We start from the raw sequence: 13,405 nt of genomic DNA, 5'->3' as shown, positions 1-13,405 counted from the left end.
GCAGGCTACTATGTGTATTCTGCCGTGAAGTTGAAGGACTGGGACAGCTTTGGTTTAAAAAAAGACAAAAGTAACTATTGCTTTTGTCTTATAATAAAAGCTGATGACATATATAGATATTCTTGATAAATGTTTTATATTTAACTGCTTATAAGGAAGAGTCCCAGTGTACAACAGCATGAGGCCTATATAATGTGAGAAAATACAGCTCTGATAAGGGGTTCAAAGGGCAATCATAAACCCTGTTTACACATGATTCTACCATAAAACACTGCAGTGACAACAAATTTAATATTACACAACTGAACATTAATGTGTAATGTGTAGTTTTTAAAACCCTTCAGGATGGTTAGATGTTAGAAGAAATTAAAATATTACATTTAAGTTATAGTGATAACAAGCGATAGGGCCCTACATTCATTAATGAAAACTGGGCGGTGACCATGTAGTGAATAAGGGAGCAGGCTTTCAAAAGAAGCCTTGGTTTAAAAAAAAAAAGTTTGATTGATGTGGGATTCACACTTGTTAGTTATTTGGCTTACTTTGCAACTGAATTCAATAAAAGTCAGCAATAGTGGGTCAGGCTTGTGTATTTCAGTCACCTCCAGCATCTGAAAAAGAAGGAAGGACTAAACAAGGAACATTGTATAGTATAAGAAAATCACTGAAGTGTATTACGTATTTCCCAGTTTTACATGAGTAAATGGTATCTATGATATTAAATTAGCTCAACTACAGGGAGTGCAGAATTATTAGGCAAATTAGTATTTTGTCCACATCATCCTCTTCATGCATGTTGTCTTACTCCAAGCTGTATAGGCTCTAAAGCCTACTACCAATTAAGCATATTAGGTGATGTGCAACTCTGTAATGAGAAGGGGTGTGGTCTAATGACATCAACACCCTATATCAGGTGTGCATAATTATTAGGCAACGTCCTTTCCTTTGGCAAAACGGGTCAAAAGAAGGACTTGACAGGCTCAGAAAAGTCAAAAATAGTGAGATATCTTGCAGAGGGATGCAGCAGTCTCAAAATTGCAAAGCTTCTGAAGCGTGATCATCGAACAATCAAGCGTTTCATTCAAAATAGTCAACAGGGTCGCAAGAAGCGTGTGGAAAAGCCAAGGCGCAAAATAACTGCCCATGAACTGAGAAAAGTCAAGCGTGCAGCTGCCAAGATGCCACTTGCCACCAGTTTGGCCATATTTCAGAGCTGCAACATCACTGGAGTGCCCAAAAGCACAAGGTGTGCAATACTCAGAGACATGGCCAAGGTAAGAAAGGCTGAAAGACGACCACTACTGAACAAGACACACAAGCTGAAACATCAAGACTGGGCCAAGAAATATCTCAAGACTGGTTTTTCTAAGGTTTTATGGACTGATGAAATGAGAGTGAGTCTTGATGGGCCAGATGGATGGGCCCGTGGCTGGATTGGTAAAGGGCAGAGAGCTCCAGTCCGACTCAGACGCCAGCAAGGTGGAGGTGGAGTACTGGTTTGGGCTGGTATCATCAAAGATGAGCTTGTGGGGCCTTTTCGGGTTGAGGATGGAGTCAAGCTCAACTCCCAGTCCTACTGCCAGTTTCTGGAAGACACCTTCTTCAAGCAGTGGTACAGGAAGAAGTCTGCATCCTTCAAGAAAAACATGATTTTCATGCAGGACAATGCTCCATCACACGCGTCCAAGTACTCCACAGCGTGGCTGGCAAGAAAGGGTATAAAAGAAGAAAAACTAATGACATGGCCTCCTTGTTCACCTGATCTGAACCCCATTGAGAACCTGTGGTCCATCATCAAATGTGAGATTTACAAGGAGGGAAAACAGTACACCTCTCTGAACAGTGTCTGGGAGGCTGTGGTTGCTGCTGCACGCAATGTTGATGGTGAACAGATCAAAACACTGACAGAATCCATGGATGGCAGGCTTTTGAGTGTCCTTGCAAAGAAAGGTGGCTATATTGGTCGCTGATTTGTTTTTGTTTTGTTTTTGAATGTCAGAAATGTATATTTGTGAATGTGGAGATGTTATATTGGTGTCACTGGTAAAAAGAAATAATTGAAATGGGTATATATTTGTTTTTTGTTAAGTTGCCTAATAATTATGCACAGTAATAGTCACCTGCACACACAGATACCCCCCTAAAATAGCTAAAACTAAAAACAAACTAAAAACTACTTCCAAAAACATTCAGCTTTGATATTAATGAGTTTTTTGGGTTCATTGAGAACATGGTTGTTGTTCAATAATAAAATTATTCCTCAAAAATACAACTTGCCTAATAATTCTGCACTCCCTATAAAGCAGAGCATTTGGAACTTATTTCTATTCTGTCACTACTGGAGTTGACTGTTATTTATATTAGTGCCACAGAGTCACCCATATGGTATGAATGAAATGATTTATTTGACAGTGATAAGTTAGTGTCATCACTAAATCAGGAAGCAGAAAGCAAGACACATGCTAGCAGATTGATCTAACAGTGACCCATGATGCAAGTCACTTCATGTTTTTATGCCTCTTCTTTAAGCCATGTAGAGTAGTTATTGGTTTTCAGCACGGAAGATTTGCATACTCTCTCTTCCTGGCTTTCAAGGGTCATAAAAGATAAGAGGTTCTCGAAAAGCCATGACAGGCAGACAGGTCTGACACAGTCATACAGAGTGTTACTGATTGAAAAAAAAAGGTGGCATTTTCTTCTCAGAGAAACTTTAATCATGCCATACAGCGAAGATACGATTAAGAAAATGCTTCCTAAGGTAAGGAATGTTTCATTTATCGCTGGATCAGCGGCTGTAGTTTCATGTACAGATTTCTCCAGTGTTTGTTTGTTTTTTGTCTATTCTCCTTTTAATTTTTGTTATTTTATGTTTTGAAGATATATCTTCGGAAGTGTGTGGCTCATGAAATAAACGTGGCATTAACTTACTTCAGAAACCTTGTGCCCGTAATGGATAAATATGGTAAGGTTCACAGTCCAATGCTGCCGAACTTTGTAAACTCGGTGGAAAAAGGAACGTTGCATTGTAACAGTAACTGCCTTTGCTGTGTTTTGTACAGTTTACAATGATGGAACTACAAAGAACTTGATGAGCTTAACCGGAACCATTCCTGCCACGATTAATAGTAATAACATTCGCATTCCATTTTGTTCTCTTTCATAACAGAATAACTTCAAACAAAAAATATGAAAGGTTAAGAATCTCTCTGATTTTGATATCTTTCTCTTTGCCATTATACAAGATATAACATATAACATTCCTATTTGCCTGTGGATTGAGGAAACCTACCCCCAAACTGCTCCCATCTGCTATATCAGACCCACACAACAGATGATGATCCTCAGCGGAAAGTATATCTCCAGCAATGGTGAAGTCATGCTGCCTTACCTGCGAGAGTGGAAGAATGTGAGAATTGAAGCAATATTTGTTTTCGACAAAGCTGCATGTGGGGTTGATTAGGGGTTGATTTTGCTGGCACTGACACAATGTGGCTGCATAACTCTACAGCCAGAGCGCATGAAAGTGACCCTTTCCTTCTATTATTAGGGGGAGTGTGACCTAATGAGCCTTGTTCAGGTGATGGTTGCCGTGTTTGGAGAATTTCCTCCTGTGTGTATGAAGCCTTCTGCAGAGCCTGAGCAAGCCTCTTGTAAGTAGCACACACAAGCACGAAAGAAGCCTCTATGCTGTCAAAAACAACATCTGTGTCCTGATAAGATGGAGCCAATAATCGAGGATCCGCCTGATTGAGTTTGAAAATACCTTTCACTTGTCAGAATGTCAGACATGATCATTATTTGATTAACGATATTTATTCTATTTGTTCAGGTTGGCTGCAGTTCCACAGACAACCAGAAGTATTTACAGACACAGATGGAAGTTTATATCTGTCTTTAACAAGAGAAGACGGGCAACCTTTTCAGCAAGAAAATGAAACTAATTGTTAGTATTTTGTGCAATTTGGCAACAGTTTGTGAGAGAAATGTTTTTGTCAGTTTTTCCCCCCATATTGTGGATATGGTATCTATTGACTGTGTGTTAAATAGTGAAGTCTTCAGATATGAAAAAGCATGCTGTATTTTTATATTTCAAATGATTTTCATCACAAATTAGCACCCTTTCATTTGATTTTGTGTGGTAGCAATAAACATTTTAACCACCGTCATTGCTTTACAAGTGCCTCATAAAGATGTTGCTCAACTGCATCAATATTTTCTGGGCTGTTTGGACTTTAGATGGGTGTGGTCCTCTGTCATTTTATAAAAGCCTGTCTTATTTTATAAACTGATATAAAATAGAAAAAAACTACCTCTGTCAATAGAATATAGGTATAAGCTTTTTTCATCAGTGTAAACACATACCCGGAAGACTCTGACTGAAATATAATCTTTTGTAAAAACTGACTGATTTATTCTGTTATTGAAAATAAATAGCTATGTTAAACCTGCATTGCTTGTTATTGTTGAAATAACTCTCATGGAATTGTAGTTCACTAACAAAACATTTGATTTTTGCCCATAATATTTAATATAGCAACTATAAATGGCTGAATATATATAGCCTATGTCTTCCTTGTCCTGCTAAAGAATATAAATGATGGCTAAATGTGTGATTGATGACTATAAGTATGATTTTGGGATACCACATAAAGTTGTGGTCAGAAGTTTCCATACACTCATCATGGGAATCATGGGAATTAGAGGCTTTGCATTTTTTTTAAGCTTAAACACACATGAACACATTTGAATTTATTTTGAATTTTCTCTAATCCATACCGGAGCAAAAGTATACATACAGGCTCACATATACCCATATATTTCCACTGATATTTGTTTAAATGTCCTAAGTTAAGTCAAGTGGCTTTTATTGTCATTTCCAACCATGTACAGTGGTACAGTACAGAGTGGTAGTGGTAGTGAGAGCCCGAATGCTCTGGTACCTCTTGCCAGAAGGCAGCAGGGTGAAGAGTGTGTGTGAGGGGTGTGTGGGGTCCTCCACAATGCTGTTGGCTCTGTGGACGGAGCAGGTGCTATAAGTGTCTGGAGGGAAAAGAGGCTTCAGTGATCTTCTCAGGTGCTGTCACGATCTGTTGTAGGGTATTGCAATCCGGTACGGTGCAGTTTGCATACCAGACAGTGATGCAGCTACTCAGGATGCTCTTGATAGGCTCTCTGTAGAACATGGTGAGAATGGATGGAGGGAGATAGGCTTTTCTCAGCTTCTGCAGGAAGTAGAGACGCTGTTGGGCCTTCTTGAATTTGGTGATCTTGACGACCTCCACAGAGGATCCATCGATGTTAAGTGGACAGTGATTGCACCATGCTGTCCTGAAGTTGTACCTTGAATAGACTCTTTAGCATCAGTAAGCTTCTGGCATACCTGTGGCTGAATATTTGACCAATTCATTTAAACTGGTTGGCTTGCTGGCATGGCCCAGACTTTTAAACATAATCCATAATTGTGACTTTGGGAAGGCCTTTCCAGAAGCTTGATGTTAGTGGCGATCATGGCTCAAGAGTTGGGAGTTTGCCTTGTAATTGGAAGGTTGCTGGTTCGAGCCCCGGCTCGGACAGTCTTGGTTGTTGTGTCCTTGGGCAAGACACTTCACCTACCAGAAGGGCCGATGGTGCGATATGGCAGCCTTGCTTCTGTCAGTCTGCCCCAGGCTACAACTGTAGCTTGCCTCCACCAGTGTGTGACTGGGTGTGTAAAGCGCTTTGGGGTCCCTAGTGGGGACTAGTAAAAACGCTATACATATACAGGCCATTTAGTGTGCTTTACTCATTTCAAAGCCAGTTTTGATGTATGGTTTGGATCATTGCCCTGTTGGAATATGGAATTGTGTTTAAGTTTCAATCATCATCATAATTTGAGGTAAAAGTAGAAGAATTTGTAAATACCACTGGCAGCAAAACAGCCCTAAAGTGTGATCCTGCCAACACCATGCCTGTCTCAATTTTACTTTAATATGAGATATTTAATATTTAATATGAGCTCTTAAAAATCTCATATCATATTATCCCAATATTATCCCAGTAGAGCACTAAACTCTTGGAATGAAGACTTACTCATGGTTTCTAGAGTATCCAATAGTTGAATGGCAGGAAGAGCCTGCAGCTCGCTCTCTTGTGGAAACAGCTCCTTTGGATTCAGGAGACAGATACTCTCTAGTTTTAAAATTAGATTTAAAACTTGATAACGCTTATAATTAGGGGTAGAGCAGGCTTCCTTCACTCCTAATGCATTTGGATGCCACTGCATCATGTGAATAATTTTTGTATATTCTCTTCCATAATGTTTGTTTTGTCCTTGTCTGCTATGCTCCCCCTTTTGTTTCTTCTCTATTGCCTCACCCCGAGTCCTGTTGTGGCAGATGAGTGCCCCTCCCTGAACATGTCATGCTTTAGGTCACTTTTTGTAAAAGGGGAGTTCTTCCTTCCCACGGTAGTCAAGTGTATGGAAGAAATATAGTATCATCAGAATTCAAGTATTCTGTTTGTGTGCATCTCACGGAAGTAAAAACAGTAAACATTAAATAAGATGTAATTATTAATTCATTTGATGTGTACATTTACAGATTTATATCACGGGCTATCGTAGAATTTGGGGATCTTACATTGACGTGTTAATCACATCACGTCACACAGGGACCGGAAGCACTAAAGAGAACTGCCGGAAATTCCTTTTGTTGACCATCGGATTTTTGTTTTCAAGCTCCTTTTTACAATTACTCGTTAGCTATTTTGTCGATTTATGAGTTGTTTTTTGAGTATTCGCGTGGAACACAGATACAGTTCCCGTTTACAAGACTGGAAGATTTCTCGTAGTAGCTGAATCACGCCCTTGTTTGAGTCCGCCCGAGCTAGGGCTAACGTTAGCCTTGCATTTACCGGAGCTCCGCTAGCCAGCTTTAGCTTGCATTCGCTGTCACTTTAGCTGTCATAAAAGTCAGCTGTTAAGACGCTTAACTTATTAATAAGAAAAGTGAAAATAAACACCTGAGGAACATGGCAGTAGTCAACGAAAGTAACCTGAAGAAAATGCTAAAGGTAAGTTTGAGCTTGAGTGTTGACTGTTGAAAAACGATAGCAAATTAGCTCATAGCGTCCTGTTTGACACTGGCTAACGTTAGAAGCCAGTTTAACATTTCCTGGTACGGTTTTGTTTAATAGACTGTCAATTTTCGCCAAATTTAAGATAATAAAGTATCTTAAATATTGTTTTGGTAAAATATATTGTACTAAATTAGATTGAGGCATAACTGTGTAACCATAGAACACACAGTTGCACATATTATTAATTGAAGTTACTTTGGTTAAAAAAATGAGACCACGGTTTTGGAGGTTACCGTAGACCTGTATTTATATTGCCAGTCGTGTTCAGAATACTTTAGAGAATTGTTTATTACCAGGTTTGTGATGCATCGGTGGGAAAAAGCTAATGACTCTCAATCGGTTGCCAGACCAAGGGACTCTATTGACACTGGTCTTAAACACTTCTCTGATAAAAATGAGTTTAATATGGATAATTGTATCCATACTGGTATTGTACTAATTTACGTTCACAAGGCTTTTTAATTGGATTATTCTAATTTATAAGCAAATGTAAAGAGGCAGTAAATTTAATCTGTAAGGTGTTTCAAGTCCTGTTTACAGTATGTAGAATTAAATAATGGTTCTTCAAGGTCACCCCTTGGAAATTTTATCTGTGGTGTACCACAAGGATCTGTTACAGGTCTATTACTGTTTCAGATTTGTCTTTTGAACATTTCCTTTATGTACGTGATTCTTATCCAGCTCTTGTAGTTTGTGTAAAAATCCTAAGGATATTGAGCTTAGCTCAGTAATAAGAATCTGTTATCCCGCGGTTAGAAGAACAGTAAGCTTGCACTTCATTTGTTGAAGAGTGAAAGTATTATTTCTGATAGTAAAAAAAACAAACAAACGTGGCCTGTCAGTGAAATATAATTCAGTTAACATTAGCTCAACTGACAGTGCAAAATACCTATCAAATAAGTTGACTTTTATTTTTAGTTGTATTTTTTTAGTCATTATTCTGGTAATTAAGTGATATATGTTTTTAGTCTGTGATATGTTTTGGAGTGAAATAAAATCAATCAGTCAATACAAATGATCACTCTCAGTTTGTATGGCACTGAATTTTGAATAGCAGCTTGGTAAACAAAATATTAAAAAAAAAAAAAAAGTAAAAATATTAATTTTGTCTCCTCTACTTGTTGCCCAGCAATACAAATACAGAGACCTGACTGTTCGTGAAATAACCAATGTGATCTCCCAGTACAAGGATTTGAAGCCAGTCATGGATGCTTATGGTAAATTAAGTAATATTTATCTCCTGTTTTTAACTGCTTGGTTTCACTTGTATGTTGTGTAATGGCATGCATCTGCTTGTATTTCAGTATTTAATGATGGCTCCACAAGAGATCTGATGAGCTTGACAGGAACTGTTCCTGTGAGCTACAGAGGTAATGGATGTTTCTTTGCTCTCTAAAAAGAGGTTTTCCAATAAATTAATAACTTTATATATATTTTTGAAAATTTCAAGCATAATTAAGTGAAGTTTTTTTTTTTTTTTACTACTATTTATAATGTCTACTAGACTACTTTTTTTCTATCCGATGTGGTCACTCTGACTTACTGGATTAACTGCACCTTTTTTTTTCCTTTTTACACCATTATCTCAGGACAAATGCCAAACCTAAACTTTCTCACCTTGTGGATGTGGACAGAAAGCAGTTTTTTTTTAATCTTGCTTGAATATCAGACTTTGTGATTTTTTTTAAATGTGTATTTGATGTACAAAGATACATAAAATGTGTTTCACTTAATATGTTCTTGATAATAGAATATGGAGTTTGTTAAATATTAAGGGAGGAGTGAGGACATTAAGGTTTTGGACAATAGCTATATTATAACACTGTGTATTTGATTTCTGTAGGTAATGTGTACAACATCCCAGTGTGTTTGTGGCTCCTGGACACATATCCCTACAACCCACCTATATGTTTTGTCAAACCTACCAGCGCTATGATGATCAAAACTGGCAAGCACATAGATGCTAATGGAAAGATTTACCTGCCGTATCTACATGAATGGAAACATGTAAGTAGTAATTCTTTTAATCCATGTTTAAAAACATGTTTTAAGGTATTAAAAGCATGTAGTGTGACAACTAGAGTTTCTGCACACAAAAATGTAGCTCAAAGAATTTACTAGATGGAGAAAAAGGCAACATTTTGGTATGCTGGATTATAGGACAAAAAAAGTGCCTTTGTGGCTCGAGATATCATTTGCATTCTTAACTTGCCTGGCAATTTGGTTAATAAAATGTGTCTCACTGTTTTATAGCCTCAATCAGACCTGTATGGTCTGATTCAGGTGATGATTGTGGTGTTCGGGGAGGAGCCCCCTGTGTTTTCTCGTCCGACCACACAAGCTCCTTACCAAGCCTTTCAAGCAGCCGGACCCCCAAATTGTGAGTGACATACATTTCTTGTACACAGTAGTCTGTGAATTTTTTTTCCCAAAGTGTTAGAAATTAGGTTTTTTTTGTTTTTTTTTTTAATGGTGCATTTACTTCCTTGGGCACCAGATGGAGCTCACATACTATGGCAACACAATACTGAAACTGATACTTTATCTCTGTCTCTTCTGTGTGCCTGTGAGCAGTCCCAAAAAAAATCAATGAAACCTTTGACCTTTGTGTCCTGAGATCTCGTTTTTTGTCTCTCTCTCTCTGCTGCAGCTTCCTACATGCCTGGCATGCCTGCAGTGTCACCATATGGTCCAAATCCTAACTCTGGGTAAGATTTCTCCCAAGCCCTTTTATTTGCTGCCTACAGCTAACACTTATATGTGTGACACAACAAATTCAATATGTTTGATGGTGGAGTATTCACTGACTTTTATTATCAAGACACTGCAGCACTGGCTCTGTTACATGTACAGCTGAATTTTGCAAATACGGTCTTGAAATGTTTCAGAATAGAAAATGTAAAGCATTAGCTTGACAATCATCTAACTATTTTCAGAGGCTACCCAAGTTATCAGTACCCAGGGGGGAACTCTTACCCAGCCACTGCTGGACCGGCACACTACCCCACCCAGACTCCAGTTTCCACAGTGGGTAAGTATTACATCCAGCATCTGGGTGCATATGTTTTCTACTTCCAGGTATCTTTGAAATATTAATGTAGAACAGTTTTAATTCTCAGCAAAAAACGTTATTCACCCTTGATAAAACTTTATGATCTTTAGTTAATCCATACTGAGACACTTGACCTTTTGACTTCGACTCTCTCACCCTCTGAATAACTTCAGTAGCGTACCAAGTCACCAGTGAAAGGTCGTTAGTGTAACTAGAGTGGGGTCTATTAAAGGCCAAAGGGTGGGATGGCCCTGAACGGAAAGGGAAAGCTTCTTTTTGCCCCCCACAACTTAAACTTCAGAAGCACACAGGTCTATATTTAGGTTTGGAACGGTAAAGGAGAAGAAATGGGGTCACCTAGTGGGTGAATTAACTCTGACATTTGTGGCGCTGACTCCAGACTGTACACAAGGTGGTCTTGACTCTGCAGACATTTGCCAGTATATTTACTGCTATATAATCTGGAATTTGCCAGTCCTTGAACTGTCTTGTGTAGCTAGTATAAAACACTAATAAATAAACATGTAAATTGTTTTACAATACAGTCCAAAATACCAGCTGTAATGCTTAGTAAGGTTGCCTACATGGAATTTGTTTTTCAATAAAAGTATGAATTTGTTAAGATGTAATTTTCCTTCTGTTGCTTTTTTCACCACCATCCTACAATATTGTTGTCACTGTGGATAGTGCTACAACCAGAACATAAATCATAGATTGGCCAATGGGTGTTAAACTGAAACTAAAACTGGAGGCCAATAAATGGCTTAACTGGGAAAATCATGTGAATACTTCATTCATTTTCCATCATTCTGGAAAACACCCTTTTGGACCCTTTTGTTTGTATATAAACCTTGTTGTCAGATTTCTCTGTGGTGATGCCTTGCTGTGCCTATAAATACTGTTGAAAATATTTTAAATGTAGTGTGAATTGTTTGAACTGAATAACTGCAATGCAAGGATGAATAGTGGAGAGTTTTTCTTGGCTCATAGTGAGCTTTAGGGAGTGACTATGTGCGCTGGTAGAGTTGGTCTGTGTATATAGTAAAGGCCACAAGTCCATGTTACCATATTTGACAGAAATCTGTGCATTTTCCTCTTGCCTCCACCAAGAACCTGAAAAAAATGTCTGTTATGGTTTAGTCAAACATCCTCACCTTAGGGTGGCACAGTTTCTCTGTGGAAGAAAAGCCTCCACAGAATTATGATTTAAATTATCATTTTTACAGTTATCTGAAGATGATTAGCTTTTGTCAATTTACAGTAAAGGCTCTTTTACATAGGACATGGTATGTGTAAAAGAGACTTAACAAAATCAAATATAATTATATTTGGGTGAGATTATGGTTTAAGTTGTAGTAGTATCTTTTTTTCCATCTGGCTCTCCTGTTCACTGTCTCAGATGACTTATTATAATCTCTTCCTCTTAAGGCCCAAACAGAGATGGCACCATTGGCGAGGACACCATCCGGGCATCTCTAATTTCTGCAGTGAGTGACAAGCTTCGCTGGAGAATGAAGGAGGAGATGGACAGAGCTCAGGCAGAGTTGGATGCCCTGAAGCGAACAGAAGAGGACCTGAAGAAAGGACATCAGAAACTGGAAGAGATGATCTCAAGACTGGACCAGGAAGTGGTGAGAGATGATCATACTTTCAGTGTTAAATCTTTCTGTTTGTTTTGTTCTCTATTCACCACAGATAACTGTTACAGCAGTCATTTTTGAGATTTGCTAAATATGTGCAATCATCACGATGTTTCCACTAGACTGAAGTTGACAGGAACATCGATCTGCTGAAGAGAAAAGACGAGGAGCTGAGCGAGGCCTTGGAGAAAATGGAAAACCAGTCGGAGAATAATGACATTGATGACGTCATTGTGCCCACAGCGCCATTGTACAAACAGATCCTGAACCTGTACGCTGAAGAGAATGCAATTGAAGACACAATCTTCTACCTGGGCGAAGCCCTCCGCAGGGGTGTCATAGACCTGGAAGTTTTTCTCAAGGTAACCAGATCTAGATAGCTGCTAGCACATATAAGCAGAAACAAGTATACAGACACTTTAACCTATCTGCCTCTTTTTTTTTTTTTTTTCCTGTTTATAGCATGTACGTCTTCTGTCCAGGAAGCAGTTCCAGCTTCGTGCTCTTATGCAAAAAGCCCGCAAGACTGCTGGGCTTAGTGACCTCTACTGACCCACGCTTACTACCTAGAAACATTCATATCTTCATGCTCTCTTACTCTCTTCTATCATCTTGTATATCAACCAGCTGCTCTATTTTATAGTCTTATATTGAATTTATTCTGATAGAAATTTGAACAGCACCAACAAAGACAAAATACATATTTGAATGGTAAATTGCAGCCATAGTTGTAGCTAGACAGTTTAGATTTTAAACTAACCAAACACTCCTTTGAGGTCATTGTGTAAGGACATGACCTAAACATGAGAGGGTTATTTTTATGACCAAATATTAAAAGCAAAAAACACTGTCATGACATTAAATTTGGCCTAAAACTAAAGCTTACAGGTTCTGTTGGCAATTTCTTTGCCATAACACATGATTTGGCTAGTAGGTACAGATGGTAGGGGCTAAAAGTGAAGAGCTTTGTAGAGAGCCCATATGATCACTCCCTTTTGTAATGAAAAGATATGTCTGTAAATACACAGGAGTACTTTTCAGGAAGGGAAGGGTTCATCCTCAGGATTTCTGTTCATGTTTCAGTAGCCATGAAGTTATATCCATTAACCTGAACCGATTTGTTTGGGTCAGACATTCAGCTTTAATTTGAGCTCTTATCCCACTTGCACACACTACTATTACTACATTATTTTCCATTTGTATGTCTCCTTATGGAGGGTGTGTGTGTGTGAGAGAGAGAGGTTCTTTCAGTGTGTGGCGGCTGCTTGTTATACCCGTTGACTGCTTTAACCAGTCAATCATGTACATTTTTTTGTTTCACTCTGTAGAGTGTCTAAGGTAGGTGGCAGGCTTGGCATACATTACTGGATCGTAAAGGAATTTCTCCATTGTATCTGATTTATTTTCTTTTTTCCCATGCTGTCCATTCTCAGTCCTGCTGAGAAGGTTAAAGTAAACATAAGTTAAAAATTTGTGAATAAAACTGGGTGTTAAGAGGTACAAAAGTAAACAAATGTACTAATCAAAACTTTAACTTGTGTAAAGTTTTCTTTTTCTTGAATTTAGCCTTTTACTAAATGCACTTTGAATTGTATTA

At 38.4% G+C, this 13,405-nt stretch overlaps 2 protein-coding genes across 2 annotated transcripts; both read left to right on the top strand.

The window, feature by feature from the left end:
* The first annotated feature begins 2,716 nt into the window (after nucleotides 1-2,716).
* On the top strand, nucleotides 2,717-3,948 carry LOC146627651 (tumor susceptibility gene 101 protein). The gene is made up of 6 exons (XM_085359065.1): nucleotides 2,717-2,758; nucleotides 2,878-2,962; nucleotides 3,060-3,125; nucleotides 3,243-3,406; nucleotides 3,548-3,650; nucleotides 3,830-3,948. The coding sequence occupies exons 1-6, from the start codon at nucleotides 2,717-2,719 to the stop codon at nucleotides 3,946-3,948; spliced, it is 579 nt and encodes a 192-aa protein (XP_085215191.1).
* Nucleotides 3,949-6,678: 2,730 nt separating this feature from the next.
* On the top strand, nucleotides 6,679-13,304 carry tsg101a (tumor susceptibility 101a). Its single transcript, XM_085359063.1, has 10 exons — nucleotides 6,679-7,050; nucleotides 8,246-8,333; nucleotides 8,421-8,486; nucleotides 8,960-9,123; nucleotides 9,370-9,496; nucleotides 9,767-9,824; nucleotides 10,053-10,147; nucleotides 11,597-11,799; nucleotides 11,931-12,170; nucleotides 12,271-13,304. Exons 1-10 carry the CDS (start codon nucleotides 7,009-7,011, stop codon nucleotides 12,358-12,360), a joined length of 1,173 nt encoding a protein of 390 aa, XP_085215189.1. The 5' UTR covers nucleotides 6,679-7,008; the 3' UTR covers nucleotides 12,361-13,304.
* Nucleotides 13,305-13,405: the final 101 nt, after the last annotated feature.

Source organism: Diplotaxodon limnothrissa, linkage group LG7 (genome assembly GCF_057381915.1).
Source record: "Diplotaxodon limnothrissa isolate DT_005_m linkage group LG7, D_limnothrissa_male_GT1.1, whole genome shotgun sequence".
Lineage (NCBI taxonomy): Eukaryota > Metazoa > Chordata > Actinopteri > Cichliformes > Cichlidae > Diplotaxodon > Diplotaxodon limnothrissa.
The sequence above is the reverse complement of the archived record's forward strand: the minus strand, read 5'-3'. Positions and strand labels throughout refer to the sequence as shown.

Coding starts and splice junctions, on each gene's coding strand:
- LOC146627651 (XM_085359065.1), top strand. CDS start 2,717: ATGCCATACAGCGAAGATACGATTAAGAAAATGCTTCCTAAG. Junction 2,963..3,059: donor GCCCGTAATGGATAAATATG/GTAAGGTTCACA, acceptor TGTTTTGTACAG/TTTACAATGATGGAACTACA. Junction 3,407..3,547: donor ACCTGCGAGAGTGGAAGAAT/GTGAGAATTGAA, acceptor TTCTATTATTAG/GGGGAGTGTGACCTAATGAG.
- tsg101a (XM_085359063.1), top strand. CDS start 7,009: ATGGCAGTAGTCAACGAAAGTAACCTGAAGAAAATGCTAAAG. Junction 8,487..8,959: donor TGTTCCTGTGAGCTACAGAG/GTAATGGATGTT, acceptor TGATTTCTGTAG/GTAATGTGTACAACATCCCA. Junction 10,148..11,596: donor GACTCCAGTTTCCACAGTGG/GTAAGTATTACA, acceptor CTTCCTCTTAAG/GCCCAAACAGAGATGGCACC.